The sequence below is a fragment of the Pogonomyrmex barbatus genome, unplaced genomic scaffold (assembly GCF_055798465.1).
Source record: "Pogonomyrmex barbatus isolate J1 unplaced genomic scaffold, ASM5579846v1 scaffold11, whole genome shotgun sequence".
Lineage (NCBI taxonomy): Eukaryota > Metazoa > Arthropoda > Insecta > Hymenoptera > Formicidae > Pogonomyrmex > Pogonomyrmex barbatus.
The window spans coordinates 6,252,651-6,270,770 of NW_028297107.1; the positions used below are offsets into that span (position 1 = coordinate 6,252,651).

Consider the following 18,120-nt stretch of genomic DNA (forward strand, 5'->3'; position numbering starts at 1 on the left):
CCCTCGACCGACATCCCGAACACGTCTCTTTCAGCCAGTCGAAACAAACTCGCACCTTGCTGATTGTTAACGTCGTCTATAGATTCGTGGATCGCCTACCTCGTAATTTCAGTGGACAGAGGATCGATCGCAGGGATCGATCCATGAATTTTTAGATTCATCGAGCATGCTTGGGAGATGTAAATCATCTTGATTCATAGATCGCTAAATATTCCTAATACTCGTATATCTTTTAGGTATACGTCATCCGACACGAGTACACATTTATTGGATGATATATCTACAGAATTTGCCCAAATCGATAAATTTATACATTTATAAATTGCTGCTAAAAGGCAACAATGATACGTATAAACCTGCTTGTCCAAACGCAATTTTATTCATTTAATTCTATCGCTAAACAACCTCGCATAATTAACTCGAAAGTTAGTAGATCCTCTGCGCGAGTGAGTGTGGCTGAACGAGCATTGTTGGCGAGCGGTGTAAGGTGACCGAAACTGATAAAGAAAGAAGTCGAACTACCGTATTCCAAATTAGTTTCGCGATAACCCGATCGCCCGGAATGATTTTCGCCTATCGATAATTTCTGATCAGCTATGCCAGCACCAGATACGAGCACCGCTGAATCAACAAAGTTAGGATCCCAAGCGGGCACACCCAGCGCCAAGAGCGACGGCGTTATCGCCGTCAGAGAGTATTGGTGACCCTAGGAGATTTTATCGGGGCAACAGTCCCACGGTAGTCTATCTCGAGTGAGTTTTACGGAGGGGGAGGGGGGGGGGACGTTTCTATGTGCAGCAATTTCGAAAAACGGATGGAGAGGGGAGAGAGAGTGGAGGAACATAACTCCCGATGGGATAGGGTCGTAGCGGAGAAACTCGACGATTCCGATGGCGGCCCTCTCTTCATCGACGCCGGAATGCAAAGCGGTGTATACCGATCGACTTTTCGAGAGCTCGAGATAACGGACGAGTCAACGGACGAGTCTTAGAATGACGTTGCGGGATTTAGGCGGCCGCCTGTTAGGCAGGTGCTGATTTGGGGAGGGTCGTGGTGTGGCAGTGATTCCGGGGCGAGATCATGCCCGTGCAACCGAGATGCGGAGTTCATTAAAATGCACACACTGCCCGTTGTTCTTTGATTCGCCGTGAAATCGCTCTGACGGAACGAAGTTAAGTGCATGCGCAAACATATCGATTGTAAATCATTCAAAAATCTCGCGGTTATCCATTATCAGAAAATTATATAATCAGTGCTAAATCATTTTTAACTATAATAAATTTCGAAGGGAAATAAAAGATCCGAGCAATATTACATTTCCATCGTTCTATCGAAACTGCGGCGAACAAAAAGCGCAATAAAACTTATGTATCTCTCGTATTTGTCAAAATCACGAAGGATACAAGGATACCTTAAAAAAAATTTGAAAATAATTAGTGGAAAAATAACGATTTTTAAATATTCATATGCTTTGGGAATCTCATGGAGACTAACCCAAACTCTTTTAACATTCAACGGGGCCCGGGGACCATCCCCCCATAAATTCATCATGACCTTCGGTTTTTGTATCTCGCGCTTCTTGGACTCCTTTTTCCTCGTCGAACTCCTACGCACGCCTCCTTTTAATAGAGAAGCGGCATAAATTCGCTTTGATATACGTCCGGGGCGGTAGCACTCGTACAGGAAAATATCGCACGTACGGCTCGATCCATCACAGAAGTTCGTTCTGCGCGCCACGCGCGATCGTCCGAGTGGCGAGCACGGTTCGCGAGTGGGAAGATCGCGCGCTTCGGCTATTAATAATCGTAAACGAGAAGTTCGCGTGTTTTTGCCGGACAAGCTCGCGCGACTTAATTTTTTAACGACCAGCCTCACCGACCCGAGAGCAGGGCGTGATGAGGAGCGCGCGGCGGTAGACGGGGGGGGGGGAGAAGAGGATGCCGGAGAGACGCGGACGAGAGCAAAAAGAAAAAAAAAAAAATACGCGAAACGATAATCCGATGCGCATACTTGACAATAAACGCGGGAGAAGAAGAGAGCTTTAATAATATTCGCTCCAAGGGCGCGCAGCGGGACGACGGTGCTGAAATCGGTCCGTAATTAAAAGCACGTTACCTTTATATCGTCGTTCCCCCCGCGCTACCTCCCTCTCCTCCCCCCCCCCCTCTCCACGTACCCTCGCTGACTGGCTCGTAGGTTTTTCTCGGCCGGTCGTCTTCGCGCCGCGGACCGACTTCTCCTCGCGAGACGAGGCGAGGTTATTCGGCCTCATTTAATAAGTAAGAACGACACGGTAGCCGAGCGCGCATCGACGCGAGCACGCCCACTAAATTGTTAACGGCGTCGGCTCGCGGCGATCTCCCGGGATCGCGATGCAAGGTTTTTATGCAAATCGACCTGTGTATATCGGCACGTCCGCGAATCGATAACGGACACTCAATAAAGTCGTCTCTTCCCTTCCCAATGTGCGAGTTCTCGTTCTTCGCGGCGTTTCAAGTTTCTTCTTCGTTTCCTTGTTTTTACTTCTGTTGCTCGAATAATCGTAATTCCCCGGGAAAGATTGGTTATTGTCGTATCAATGCTCGCTTAACGCGTCTACTTGACTATGTATTTCGCTATATAGCACATGTAATTGAGAGACGATACGCACTCTCATCTTTCTCGCTTTTAAAGTCGAAGACCGTCGAAAATCGCAAGAGTGCAAGCCTCAATGTTCGAGAATAATCCTGAAATTAAATGTTCGAGATTTGATAAAAAGGTTCGAGGATGCAGCTTTCTGCATGAGAGAATTAATAACTGAAAATTAAGACTTCGCTCGCGAACAAATTTCCGTTCAAAATTATTATATTTAAGTTATCGGTATTATCTAAGATATCGCGCATGTTCTTCGGGAATTAAATTGATCTTAGGACATTAAATATAAATTGCGTCTTTCTCCGTCTTTCTTTTCTCCTCCCTTTCTCGGGCGCTCTCATTTTTTTGTTTGTTCTTTTCATCGCTTTGGCGATCGAGAGACCGACCGCGTACCTGTCGTGAGACACCTGCTCCGCGAGAGGCGAAACGCAATTAAATTGTTTATCCGATCGTAATGAGGCGGTAATCGCGACACTTAAATGCGCCGTTAGGGCTTTCGGTGCCGATCGAGAGAGTCATTAACGATACCACGGCGTATGCGGCTGGACTTTCGGAGTTTCGGAGTTTCGCGTCGCGGATTTTTCGGGGGGGGGGGGGACCGTCCGAAAAACACGGCGCATTAATTGCAGGAGTTACGAGCGCCGGCGTTCTGAAATATGAGCTAATTAATCGCGAAACGATCTCGCGCGGGAGATAGGTGCCTCTTCAGACCGGGAGTTTTCGTGAAAGTGGCATCCCAGAGGCCCAGCTGCGATCACGTGCAAATTGGAAGAGGCGTGACGAGAGTCCTGCTTGGCTTAACGCGCGCCGCGTTCCTTAATATATTTCTGAGGATCGGTGGGCGTTGCGCGGGCACCAGACGGTTTTTCGTAAAATATGGTACCGAATCCGAGACCCCGCGACCGAAGGCTCCTGCCTTCTCTCTCGGGCTAATCAATTTTTAAACGCAAGATTGCGACGAGACCTGCTCAAGTGGAACGTGAAACCTTCGATCTTGACGTAGTTTATAACAATATCAGATGTTAATGTCAATATCTTGTTTTTTCTCGGCGTCAATATCGTTTCGAATTATTATACGTGAAATTAATTTATTGTCCATCCTAATTTTTTGTAACGCTCCGTTTCTTGCTATATCTTTTTTTATCATTTTTTTTGTGGCTCTAAATCATTTTATATACGTATAAATCATTTTTATACGTATTCATGTTTTCTGCAGTCCGAATGTATACTCTAGGATCTTTGAATTAATAAATCTTGAAGATCTAAATTAATAAATATTATTAATAATTCTTAATGTCCTTAAATCATCAAGATCAAAAGATTTGATTATCTTGCTGAAATATCATAAATTATGTGTACAACAAAAAAGAAAGTAAAAAAAGAAAGAAAAACGAAATGTTCTTTCACAAATTTTTTTTATGCAAATTCGATGACGGGCGAACAACGTTGATAATCGATTAATCGTAGCCATTGGTTAACAGCCGTGATGTCAGATCATTATAAAGATGGTCTCGCGATGACGGCGGCGTTGAATAAAAAGAATATACATTCGCATAAATATATATATATATATATATATTTTTTTTTTTCTGTCATGCGTGTAAGCGCGACGAGGAGAGAAAGAGAGAAGGAATGCACAAGCAGGCAGGTGCGTCGTCATTCATGCAGATAGATGATCGCGGATAATTCGGAATCGGCCGCGTGCGCGCGTCCATTTCGGCGTCGATCTTACTCACTCGGCGTTTAACGTTGTTGTAAATTTCCGCCTCGAACGCAAGAGATCTAAGCGATAATTTAGTCGGCGCGGCGCGCGATTAAGGTGCCGACGTTCTAATGGGATGTAATGATCGCCCGTGACGCTACGATCGAGAGGAGCCGCGTGTCGATAGGTTGGATCCTCTCGCGATACGAAACGCGATGCGAGAAGCGGGCCGGATGACCGTGCAAAAACTCGTCCCGGAAATATAAAATAGGCGGAAGACTAGTTGAAAACGAGAACACATGTAATATAAGAGAGAGATAAAAAGAGAGAAATATAAAAAAAGAAGCACCTTCGACACTTCAACAGCGACTTGAAGTTGTCGGTCGATAATGTTGCCCCCCTCTCCCCTCTCTTTATCTGGCTAATTTCGTTCGGAGCACGTTCGAGTTTCGAGGGCAATTAATCCGTTCGGATTCGGGGATGATTCGCGTGAGAAGAGATCGAGGAAATCGTCGGCCGGATGACGTATGCGCTGACACTCTAATCGCATTTTAATTAACCCCTTCCAGTAGGACGTCGGCGCCGTGCCGACACGGGAGTTATAGATATTTCATTCGAAAATATAGGTTTTAATTTAGCGGCCGCTCGATCAACGTCCGGCCGTTATAAATGAACGCTATGATTGCTCGTTACACCGCTATGCAGAAAAGCGTTTGTCGGGACCGGACGGTTTCAAACTCCTGGCGAGGCGAGACGGAACGGCGCAGATAGATTAGCTGTTAGCCAGCCGAGGCATATTTTAATCGAGTTTTGAATTATTATTCGATCGGCTACCGATACGACGCGAAAAGTCGCCAATTTTCTTAAACAGAAAATATCAACTATCTATTTTCAATTTTCAATTCAGAATATCCAAGAAAAATATTACAATATTTTCGTGTCTTTGAACTTACCGATCAAAGTCGGTGAGTCTTGAAGAATCTCTAAATCCCTTGGCGAACGGATTACTATCAATCTTCAGTCTCGTTATCTGCAAGCATTGTTATCTTATTAAATTTGTCATTTTTTTTTCAAAACACAGCGCGATGCTTTATCATCACATAAAATTGTAACAAATAATGAAAAAAAAATATACTGTAAAAAATATACTGCTCAACGTGACCAATTAAAGATCCTTCCTTTTTAGAAAACGTCATGAAAAAAATTCAAAGCCTCAAGAGCTTCTTCCCAATGTCAAGAGTCATGGCCTCAATTTCGCGGTGCAAATACCTACCGGTATCTTTGAATCGTCCGCTTGTCAAGACTTAACGCTACATTGTATAATCGACTGTTATTTGACGGGACGTCTGGACTTACCAGCTGATTCTGATACGCCGTGACGGCGGTAAAAATGGCCTCCGGAAAGATAAACGTCTTGTGCTCCTCCTTCTGGAGGTCGGTGATGAGCAAGCTGCTGTCGTTGGTGTGTCGACAGCGGACCAAGTGTATCCTGGGCTGATACCTGTGCATCGAGTTCAGCACGATCTGCAATAACAGGAAGATCTGCCGTTCGATTATTCGCTCCTCTCAGCGGGATTAAAGGCGAAAAATTGATTTCGCGCCTCCTCTTAATGAATTCCGTGAACAGGATTGCGCGTACGGGTCGCATCGCGATATCCCTAATAACAATAAAATACGATTATCGCCGCGATCAGCGACGATGGTTCGCATAAACGCGCGCCTTAAGTCGCCGATTATCGTAAGTTACCAGGTAATTATTTGGCGTATGTGTCTCGGAACTTAATTGCGAATTAACATATTTCGCATTCGAGAAATGGGGGATGCCGGCTCCAGTTATCGCGAGTAGATTATCAGCGGAAAGTAGGATGCCTCTATCTCATTCGTCTGACTTTTACGTCTCTAGAAATGGGTCACAGCGGTCCACGGTGTAATCTTCCTAATGGATATGAGAGAAAGAGAAAGAATAAATACAGAAGCCGAGAAAACTTATATAATGACGTAGCAACGTGGACGTATAGTCGAATTTTAAGCCGATTCACTCGGCTCAGCGAAAATTCGTTTCGAGCTAAATTTCGACCGCAAAACTCCAACTCGTAATTAAGCGAGGGCAATCATCTTGTTATTTATAATGTAATAAAACCTGAACAGAATTTCTTAATTTTACTCGACATCGAGCAATCGAGTTTCGAGACTCGCTCAGACTTTGATAAAAACGGATTCGAGCATCTCGTTGTTGCGCGGAATTTTTCTCGAATAGCTCGGAGCTGTCACTTGGAAGTCGCGCAGATAGGTGGGTTAAAGTTTCAAGCGGGAATCCCACTTTCGCGGAGAAACGCTCTGTCGCGTAGGTAGATACCGTAGATAGCGCGCGGCGCTACGGCCGGGGCGAAGTTCCGTATCGATTTCCTGTCCGGAACAATGTGGCGCGACGAAACAAATTCCCCGCGACGGTATCATGTAACGCGCGAGCAACCGCGCGCGCATCGCGACCCATGTCTGCCTCCGCCTTGCCGTTTTCAGGAGGCAATCTGCACGATGAAACATACGGAGTGATCGGGATTAGGGGATGGTTCGCATTAAAATTAACTCCTAAGAGAGAGAGAGAGAGAGAGAGAGAGAGAGAGAGAGAGAGAGAGAGAGAGAAGAGAGAATAATTAGACGTTGAGGATAAAACGTGGTATCTTGCAAGCTACGAGAATACCCAAAATTCCTCCAGAGGGAAATCCCAAAATTAAAGAGAAATTACATTATCGCGTGCGCATTTGTAATATAAACACTTTCGGAAACACAAATGTGAATTCAATAGGCCTCCGGGCGATGAACGATGAGCCGCTAATTATCAAAATCGAGCCGGTCGGACGGGCTCGTTAGCATACGGATCGGGAATGATCCTAGAAAGAGAGGCGAGAGCCTCTCGCGGATGGAACGCGACTGGCGAACGTGAGGCGTGCGCGCGCGAGAAGGAAAGAGATAGAAAATTGGAGAGAGAAAGGGAGAGTGCGACGGTAGCGACGGACTTATATATTATCGCTAATATGAAATATGGAGGCGGCTGCGCGGTGCCGCAACTGTTGAGACTTAACGGCTGCAGGTGGCTGCCCGGGAGAGTCTTTGGGCATTTTCGGGCCCTTCTCGCCGGCCCTGACTTTTAAGTCCCGTTCGCGCGACCGGCTTCGGTCCCCAGCTTACGCATACACGCATACGCGGGCCAACGGTCCCACGTGTAATATGTAGATCGATGCGCAGCATTACGCGCAACGCGCGTATGGGTATGCGTATATCCGCGACACGGCCGTATCCGATAAACCTGTCGCGCGTACGTCCGAGCGGATAATTCCGACGAGCGCGGCTTTTCGATTTCTCGATTTAAAACCGGGAAAACTCGATTATCTCGATCTGCCGGGAAACGGGACGCGTGTGAACAACGCGGACGGATCTTTTGCCCGCGCTCGAGAAAATCGCTATTGTCAAGCGAGCGATCTCTCGTCGTCTCTTATTCCACAAACGAACGCGATATTGGATATTCTTACAATTTTGGATTATCATCGATTCATAATCAGACCGATTGTGAACTTTTATTAAAGTGCCTTCGTGGAGCGTGAATTCCGCCTTCGGCATGTTTATTTTATTCATCGTCGCGCATGATGCGGGAAGACGACGGCTCGATGCGGGCACGCGTTTTATTCCAGCGAATTGTGTCCGTAGGAGTTTACGACACATTGTAGATTACAATCGTAAGAGCGCACCTCGTCGATGGGACATGTTCTCACCATGATCATTCGCGCACGAGACAAATACATAAATAACCATAAATACATTGTGCCGGCATCGAACACGATGGATAATTTATTATGGATGGGCAGCTGATAGCTAAATGAAAAGGTATCTTTCCCTCGATAACAATCAATTTTCCTACACAGCGAAAAACACCTGGTTTTAACGATAATTATATATTCAGAAATATTTGTCGTCTCGAAAGAAAACTTTTTCCGTAAAACGTAACATCGTAAAAAACATCGTAAAAAAATGTGAAGATTTAATAAAATTAAAAGTATAACAAACTTTGAAAAAATAAAAGTAAATCTATAAATTCTAAAACAAAACAAATTATATAGAGACTCCATAAGCTTAAATTTCAATATAAAATAATCCATCAGAGAAAAATGCAGTTGTTCCAGGAGGTTTCCCTTTTGGCCGCCGTCGTCAGATTTCTCGCATAAAAACATTTTCCGGAAAAAAAAAAGAATCTCGCTTTGCGTGCCGTAATACGACGCAAATACCTTTTTCCCTTTTTCATTCAATCGATTAGAGACCATTTGTAATAATTAACCACGAAAGGCTACCGAGAAAATGATCCGCTCTCCGATGTGATTTGCATGTGGCGATTTATCAAAGATCGCGTCATTCACGTAATACATGTTGATAGCGGCATTACACGGACGATTTATTGGCATTTTTCTCCCTACACCCGGTAGATAGCAATCACTATGGAATGCCAGGTCGATCATTAATCCGAGTCTCAATTAACGAACGTGTTTCTTCTAGATATATATTACTGTATAAAGATACTGTGTATGTGTGTGCGTATGTGAAGATAGTGGCTATGCGATTTGTAGCAAAAGTCAAAATTTAAATATATCAACGGTTGTGAAAAAGGAAGATCAGTCGCAACGGGGATTCGATGATTTAAAGGACTATAAATATCAAAATCCGATAAAAATCAAGAATACAAGATTCAAAAGTCTGATAAATTAAGGATTTGAGAATTCAAATAGAAGCGAAGAGAATCTAAGAATCACGGCTATATTTTTAAAATTCAAACGCTTTTTTATAAAATGTACAAAATATGTAAATTCTCACGAAGTTTCTAATAATCGATGATACTCTGAAAATGCTGGAAACGAATGGGATACCAAACGCGAAGCTACGCTTACGATTCTGTATTCGATTACAATCCGGATTGTCGCGAGAAAGTGTCATAATGCAAATTGGCGATACCAGAAAAAATTTTCGAGCGGAATAAATGACGGACGGAATCGCGGAGGAAGTCGTGTTTAGGATACAGCCGGATGGAATCTATCATGGAGCGTGCTCGCTTCGGTAACCTCGCATTAATGTCACACACGCGATTCGCCGGTGGTGGTGCATGTCGCCATTACCGGGAGTACCTCGGCAGAAACAAACCCGCGTGCTTCGGCTGTCACGAGCATTAAACCAGTTTCAAAAAAACTTATCGCGACGATCTCCGCAACCAGGCGAAAAACAAACGCGTCGCGTCGCGACGTCTGAAGTATGCGCACACACCACACCACACACACACACACACACACACACACACACACACACACACACACACACACACACACACACACACACACACGCACGCACGCACGCACGCACGCACACACACACGCACACACGTGCGTCTGGAATGCTTGCGAAAGCGAGCACGGTTGTGTCGACGGCGGAAATTTTTCGCGTTTTCTTTTGCCTCCTTTCTCACAGAGAGATCTCGCACTCTTCTTCTTCTCCGTCCCTGTTTCCTCTCCCTCTCCCCGTCCTTCTTCATCGGACAAGAGCAGACTCGCAGAGTAGACCGTGGATTATCCGGATCTACATGCAGGTACCCACAATGTGAGCGTATATAATTACGCAAAGGCCGCGAATTATAGCCGTATTAATTAAACGGCCCAGGGGCGTAATTGAACGAGGCTTCGCTCGCGGAGAGGTGCCATTTCATTGATTATAACGCGCGTTAAATTCGCGCGATTTCGCAAATCGCGCTCGCTGTGTCGGCCTATCGCGCGTTTCAGAGCCCTCCGTCAACGATTTTGTCCTGCCCGTTGTGTCACGCATTAAGATAACAATTCTCCTCTCATTTGAATTAGACATCAAGATCAAAAAAAAAGAGAGAGAGAGAGAGAGAGAGAGAGAGAGAGAGAATATTGCACAAAAAGATATGCTCGGAACGTGAAATTCGGGAAAGGAGTTAGTTGCATAAAATTTCTTATCTCGGAATTAATGGAAGGAATTCTTACCAGCTTTCCGATCGCGATTGAATAAGCAACGATAAGAAAGAGAACGAGAACGAGCAACGTGATAAATATAATCGAACCGAACGAAGGGCTGTGTATCATCGTGAATATCGTTATTTGCACCGCGAGGCGTTGGAATAATGTTTCCGGCGCGAATGAAGATCCGAATTTAATTCCAATCCCGCGAGGAAACTGGCTTCCAGCGGGACGGCGCCGAGAAGTCGTTTCCGAAGGTAGCAGCTTTATGGCGAGAGGCGATCGCGTTGCGGAATCCCGGGGTGTTCCTATTCGTTTTCTGCCGCATGTGGGACAACCTGTCAGAACGACAATTCGCTCTGCTCCGTTTGGTCCTTTCCATACGCGACGTGTGTGTGTGTGTGTGTGTGTGTGTGTGTGTGTGTGTGTGTGCGCGCAAACGCGTGGACACAAACTCGAGTAGCGCGACACGCACTATGTTACGCATATTTTTTTTTCTTCCTCTACATAATTTTTCAACTTCAATTCTCATATAGGCATTCCCGAGGAAATGAAATGATATTTCGCTTCAAGCGAGAGGGCTATTTCTCGCCAGATCGTGAGAACGCTTTTCTCGAGCTGGAATAATTTCTCGGCGACGTTCGGTTTCACGTTTTTTCCTCGAATCAATCATGCGCGTAAGAAACGGATCGCTACATTTATTCTATGCGATTTTTTTCTTTCGTTATTTTTAGATCTATCACCATGTAATAATCACATTGAATAAAATTAAATGTCTAAAAAAAGAACAGAATGATATTGTTATATATACGATATCGCTAACGAGCTACGATAGCATTGACTTTTTTATTCAAGGATGTTGACAATTTTATATTATAGAATATAAATCTGGGATAAATTAATATTCACTCATATTACATTCCATATATATATATATATATATATATATATATATATATATATATATGCAATAATCGGCTACATAAATTTATTTATTATGACATAAACAGACTATTAAATGCATTGAATATTATAAATTATTTAATATATTCATCCAGCGCATTAATACATCTCTAAAATTAAATATAAATGTATATAGGATATTGCTAATCAAGTTCTAATCTTTGAATATATAGTTTCATAAATAACTGGAGATTTAAAATCAGATTTAAAATTCCATAATTTCGCGAATTCTTCCAGTCTTGGGAACTTAAATTTTCTATACTCGTAATTTACCGTTTCGTTGATTTATCACTGCAAAATCGACCTGTCCACATTAGCTTTCACGCAGCCGTCAACAGAACTATCTGAATTATCCACAATATATGGATAGGCACATCGTTGGTACGTATTTTATAAGCTGTTATTTATGTACTGCGGATTTGAATACACACTGAATGCCCGCTCATACACTTTGGTCGTAAAAATTCAGTCGCTCGAAAATGACTTTCTCCTCGTGGCAAGACTGCGAAAAGGAGCGATAAAAAAAAAGGAAAGAGAAAGAGAAAAAGAGGAGAGGAAGGGACGGGAACGGGGAGATAGCAAACGTGAGTTTCGAGAAACGAGTGTAGGACAATTGCGCTGTTACTTTTTCCCATCTGTCGATCAGCGTTGTACCGCGTTGCACTTTATCCGCGTGTTTACCGAGCAACCGGTAATTACGGCAAATCCTTCTCGTCCACGATATTTCAAGGAGATTAACTTTACATCTCTCCCGCGGTAACTTCTTTTCCGCGCTCGAAGAAGTACCGGTTTCTTCAAAATTGGACAGTGGGACGGTGGCGAGATAAAACTTCCCAATGTCTTACGCGTACGATTATGAATCGGGAATCGTTGGTATTATTGTACAATGATGATGTTGTTTTCTACAAGCCTCAAAGACACACACACACACACCCACATTCGTGCGCTCTTGCGTGCTTTTTCAAATTCTTGATTGACAAATTTTATTTTATTGATAAAAAATCGAAGCATGTTTACCTTTAATCAAAATATTTGTGTAAAGAAGTAAAATTTAAAATATACTTGTTGGAATTCATGTTTTTGCATGAAGAAAAATATAAAGGAGAGAATGCAATCTTTACTTATTTTTTCTCTGTTCATAAAATACAGAGAGTAACGGTGGCGCACGCCGTACTTCGTGTAACGGGGACGAATAAATCGGAAGTAAAGGATTAATACTACTATTTCCACGGTAAAGTAAAACACGCTTCGAACTGACAGCTGCGCGGATAAATTCTACTTGAGAGAGCCGTTAATGAAGTAACAATAACGGTAACTTTGGTAAAGCAAAAAGATAACGACAATCGTGCGGAAATAAAGGTGAGGTGTCTTATTCGTCGATATTGCGAATTGCAATGCCAATGGAGGAAAATGGGACGAGGGAGAGGACGCGCGCGCGCGCGCGCGCGCGCGCGGGTCGCGCGAACGCAGGTGGATGACCGCTTTTGGACCACCGTGTAGTAGCCGAGTCGCGCAGGCGGGGGTCTTATAATATCGCGTCATACGAAACGATGAAATAGTGGCCGTAGCGAAGGAATGTTCCCTACCACTCGAGTCGTCGAGTTGAGTTGACTGGCGCGTTGCGTGGTTCGCCCGGCTCGACCGACCGCTTTCAACCGGTGTGTCTGTTCTTCGTTTCCTCGCCAGTGTTTCTCTGCGCGCGTACAGGGTGTTTGGCAATTGCCGGATACAACCGGGAAAGGGTACGAGTCCCCCGAGTCACGAAGCTCGGCTCGATCTTCTCTTGATCTTCCCCCCCCCCCCTTCTCCCTCCCGAGAGCAATCCTCTTTCGTTTCCTTTTCGTTCTTTCTTCCTTTCATTTTCATTTTCTTTTTTTTTTTTCTTTTTTCCCCCTACGAAGCCGACTGCACTTACGAATTGTTTCCGATCGCAGTTTAACGCAAATCGACCGTGACGGGGAATCAAAACGTCTTTGAAAGGATTGTTACAAGAACGATTGAACCTCAAACCTCTCGAGGAAGCGCGTCGGTCGTTGAGAATTATACTCGGTTCCTTAACCGTCCGAGAAACGCTCTCGGACCTACTTGTTATTTTATGCTTATTGACAGTTTATATTTGCGTATTCGCCCACTCGACGCGGGGAGACGACCCGTAGAATTCATATACTGACGCGTATTATGACTACTTTTACGAGCGGTATCAATGAGCGAACATCGCGACGAGCATTACGATACTCTGGCGGCGATACCGCCATTAAAGATAATACATGTGTAGAGCATTAGGTTGAAATGGCAATATCCAGGCGAGAACTGTTAATAATCTTCCTCTCGGCTATCTAATGTCACGTTGATTTATATATGGAACGCGACTAATTGTATTCAGTTACATGAAGATTATGGGTATCTTCGATGAAAAGTGTATTAAACGAAACAAATGCTTCGAAGTGGTGATTTACAAAGAAATTCTCGTTCTTTTAAAAAAGATTTCTTTTCCTTATAAACATTTAAATTTCTTCTTGCATAATTTTCAAGATGCCTTAGCACGCCATAGAGAGTTACATAGAAAATCGTTTGGAGATCTTTTATGCGTTTCCAGGTATTCATCAAAAGCAGTAAACTCACAATCTTTCGCTAGATCTCGCAAAGTTAATAATAGCCCGCGTGGCATTAAATACATTAACAGGGGGGGGGGGGGAGGAGGGGACGCTTCTTTCGCAATTTTACGCCGCTTGAGTGCCGCGATCGCAACGGTTACCGAGTCATCCGAGTAAATCGCAGTAAAAGACGAGGGAGAGAGAAGGGGGATATATTTACAGCGGGAGAGACAGGAAATCGCCCATCGTGATTATCATTTCTACGATTTATCCTCCTCTCGCGGATAAAGCTCCGAAAAGCATTCACGCGCGCGTTTACACGCGTCCTCCGGTCGTTGTGAGGGAGAAACACGCCGAGGCGAGGCTGGAAACAGCCGAGCCGTCTCGAGAGAGATTCAAAAGGTGCTCGACGGGGCCAGACGTGGGCTACCCGTGATCATCATGACAAAAGCTCGGGGCAAACATCCGTTCAATTTATTAGCTTATAGGCAACGCCGTCTTCGTACTACCTACTATACACCACCTACGACACCGGCCACGGACCGCCTATAATACCCGCAACATTATGGGCATGCTCCCAAGCTAGCGCGGACCCCCCCTTTTTCTCCCTTCTTGTCGCCCGGTGGCCCGTTGCACCCTCCCGAGGCGAACGATGTCGGTCTCCCCATAGAGTTCCGGTTTTTACGGTTTCGAGAAACTCGTGACATTTTCTGGACCCCGGGGGTAGAAGACTACGGTGCGCTCTTTCGAGGACTCTAACCCCCCTAACACGGTATTTAGTGGTAAGTGAGTTTGTGATAAACAGAGTGAGATGTATATAAAGAAGAGAAAAACTTGATTTTCTTTCTAGTAAAATAATTTTTTTTATTGAGATATTAATAAAAAATCGAATTGCGAACAATTAAAAATAAGATGGCGATTGTTATCATTATTTGTCAAAGTTATTATTGTATTTTGGGATTGATAAAAATTTACAATAAATTATACAAAAATTTTCATTTAACGTGGCAGGTCTCATGGATAAGAAATTGAATATGTAACATTATCTCTTATGAAAATATTTCAGCAGCAGTTAACGATTATCCGTAACGAACATTGTGAGCATCATTGTTTTTAAGGAACTCGATATGTCTTGGATTTAGCAATCTCCGGATCGTTTCTCGCCCATGTCCTGCCGTACAGGACACGCGTGTTTCCAATTAAGGAATAAAAGAGATATTTCAGGCTGAGGATTAACTTTTATCGAACGTTTACAACGGGACGGGAGAGATAGCGGAATATTAAGTTTCGCGCGGTTTATCGCCAATCTCGCGGTAAAGGCGGGAATCGCGCCGTAAATTCGCGCATTTATTCTACGCAGTTTCGAGTTCCCACGTTAATAAGCAGGAAAACACGTCGACGAAGAATTGACGTACGTATCAGCGCGTATCATTCATCCGGGAATTAAATCACAAAACGTATTCTCTCCCAAATTTTCGCTAAAAGCGATTATTTCATTACATGCGATCGTCTCTAATAACACAAGTGTTCATTGAAGTCTATGTATTATATAAATGAAACATGTTGGAAAAAATTTGATAATATTTTCTGCTACTGAAATAATTCACAGTATAACGCGAGTTCTAATTCAGCTGACAAGAATTAATTTTTCATGTTGGAATTCTACTAATAATAACGTGATGCCGTAATATATTATATTAGTTAAGACGTCTATATAATTCGTTAATTATATTTTTACAAATTGTATAAATTATATCTGACCCATTTCCTTTTACGTAAATACTTCTTAGATATGAAAGAATCTGCAATGCCTTCTCTTTCTCTCTTTCTTTTTCTCTATGTGCTCAAAATATTTATAGATCAATATAATATTTAATTTAAAACTGTTCGTTGTCTAAGACCATTCAATTAACATCATTTCCCGTTGTAATTTCTGAGTTCTGCCGCCGAGCGCCGTTACTCCGCCTCTTTCCCATGAAGTTCAACTTTTCATTATCGCACGCTTATGATACCTCTTTATCGGGAAAGGAGATGGCGTTTTATTACCGTGCCGGCTCGCGCGGTCTCAAATTTTCTTCTCGATATCAGCTTATCGGCGCGGTGACTTTGCGCGTAAATGCTCGAAATTACAGTCGTGCGACGTCGACCTCGCGACGGAATTATCGTTCGCTTAATACTCACACATGTAGGTAAAACGATTTGCCCGTCTTGCCTCTCCAGTGATTACGAGTAGAAAAATTCTCTAAACTTTTCTACTCGAATCACCACTTTCCGGTTATGACATATTTAAAAAGTATTAAATAAATAAAGTTCTCGCGGATGGAAAAATTGGTTCGTCATCGGCCAGCCGACGGCGACGATGGCGACGACGACGACAACGGCGAGAATGGAATATTACATTCTGTAGGCAATATCAACGCCCACGATTAACGTCCCGCGTCGATGATAACCCACACAGGCCCACGCTCCCACCCTGATGGGGGTGATGTCCCGGCGCATTCGTTTTACGAGGCCATTTTCGGCGCGCGCGGCCACTCGAGGACTCGTCAACGATCACGCGAGCGAAAAACGAGAAGAAGGAATTGATATGAGGGCGTGAAAAACGACATTGCGAACATCTCCGATGCTCGCTTGGCGCTAGCCGTACGTTAAACCGATCCGAAGTTCGCTTGTTCGGCCATCGAGTTTACAGTTCTTCGCGTTCATTTTCGCGACCATTCAAACGAGCTTCTCACTTTAACAACATTCTAATTTAGAGCGTCCTAGATGTAAAATTGAATATTTTAAAGAATCGCAAAAAAGAAAGGCAATCAAAAATTTCTCCAAGTCCCTCTAAGCTGGAGAAGCCCCCCCCTTTTCATTTCACGTACGTAAAGTCAGAAATTTATTTATAAAATCCGTACATAATCGTCAGCGGTATTATATTCGCGGATTATATATCCTCGAGGAGCGATTCAAATGCGGAGGGAAGAAGGTTTCCCCACGTAATAGCGGTAGCATGTCCAACGATTCCGACATTTTGCGTCCGGCGGCCATTGTGCGCTAAACTCCGAAATAAAGGGGAGATACGCCGCGGCCCAGGAATTACGCATCCGCTGAAAGGCAGGCGCAAATTACAGAACGGCGTAATGGCCGGGATGCATGAAGCGCCTTATCGCCGACAATTTCTCCGGCGCGGGCCGCCGGAGGAGGAAGAGGAGGAGGAAAATCCTGACCGCGCGAAATTATCCCACAGGACGAAGATTACGCGGAGATCGATCTTGCACGCTTCGTTGGCGACGCGTGAATGTTTAAACCGTTTAAATGTCAAATTGACTCCCTCCCCCCCCCCCCCCCGATATCGGATTACATCGCGTGATAGATCTTTAAAAAAAATCGCCCGTTAAGATACACCTCATTAAAAAATAGCAGTAAAAAATTTTTCAATTCATCGTGACTTTAGATATAAAAAAAAAAAAATCCTATGTTGATGATTGAAATGAATATAAAAATCTGAGTACTTTTTCACAATTAAAAAATATGTTTTTTGAAAAATATTATCGCTTGAATATATTGAACTGCACTCCGTAATCAAGTACGGTGGTTGATTACGAGTGATAGATTTAGATAATCCTCTCACCTGCCCGTGCTTGTCCATGTCGTTGTTCGTTAGCTTCACCTTCTCGAAAGAGACGACCTGTTTCTTTAGTTGCTCACCGGTAAAGGGTGAATCTGGGTGTGTGTAAAGTCGTGCTGGCGCTGGCGGATCCGCTTTGCCGGCTTCCAACCAACAACTACGATGATAAGCGTATCGATATCTCTTGTTGTCGACCGGCACAATGTCCATCAATACTGCATAACGGCCTTCCGACTTGAGCCCAGTGAAGGATACCCGGCACGTCGGAAACATCCGTCTGCGAAAGAAAGCATATATAATAGGAGCAATATAATAATAAGCGAATAACAATTGCGATAAATCAGGATAATTATCTGAACAATTAAAAACTTGATAATTTGATGATTTATCTATTTTACAAATAGAAATGAGAATATCATATCTTTAATTAGATTTAATTGCAGTTCAAATGCGCAGAACAATCTTGTATCGTTAAAGACAATCTAAATATAATCATAATTATGTAATTATATATTTGCGGAACGTGATTGCGTGAATTCCATACTTCAAAGTGACAAACAAAGGCGAGTCTCGATTTTTATCGTGACGGATTGATATCTG

The 18,120-nt window shown here is 43.6% G+C and overlaps 1 protein-coding gene across 2 annotated transcripts in view; it reads right to left on the reverse strand.

The window, feature by feature from the left end:
- LOC105432025 (uncharacterized) overlaps positions 1-18,120 on the reverse strand; it is a 53,786-nt gene that overhangs the window by 12,624 nt on the left and 23,042 nt on the right. For both annotated transcript variants that reach the window (XM_011646606.3, XM_089070901.1), the window contains exons 3-5: positions 17,524-17,797; positions 5,693-5,860; positions 5,290-5,366 (exon numbers count right to left, since the gene is read on the reverse strand). In XM_011646606.3, the coding sequence (XP_011644908.2) occupies positions 5,290-5,366; positions 5,693-5,860; positions 17,524-17,797 (519 nt within the window). The remainder of the gene's footprint in view (positions 1-5,289; positions 5,367-5,692; positions 5,861-17,523; positions 17,798-18,120) is intronic.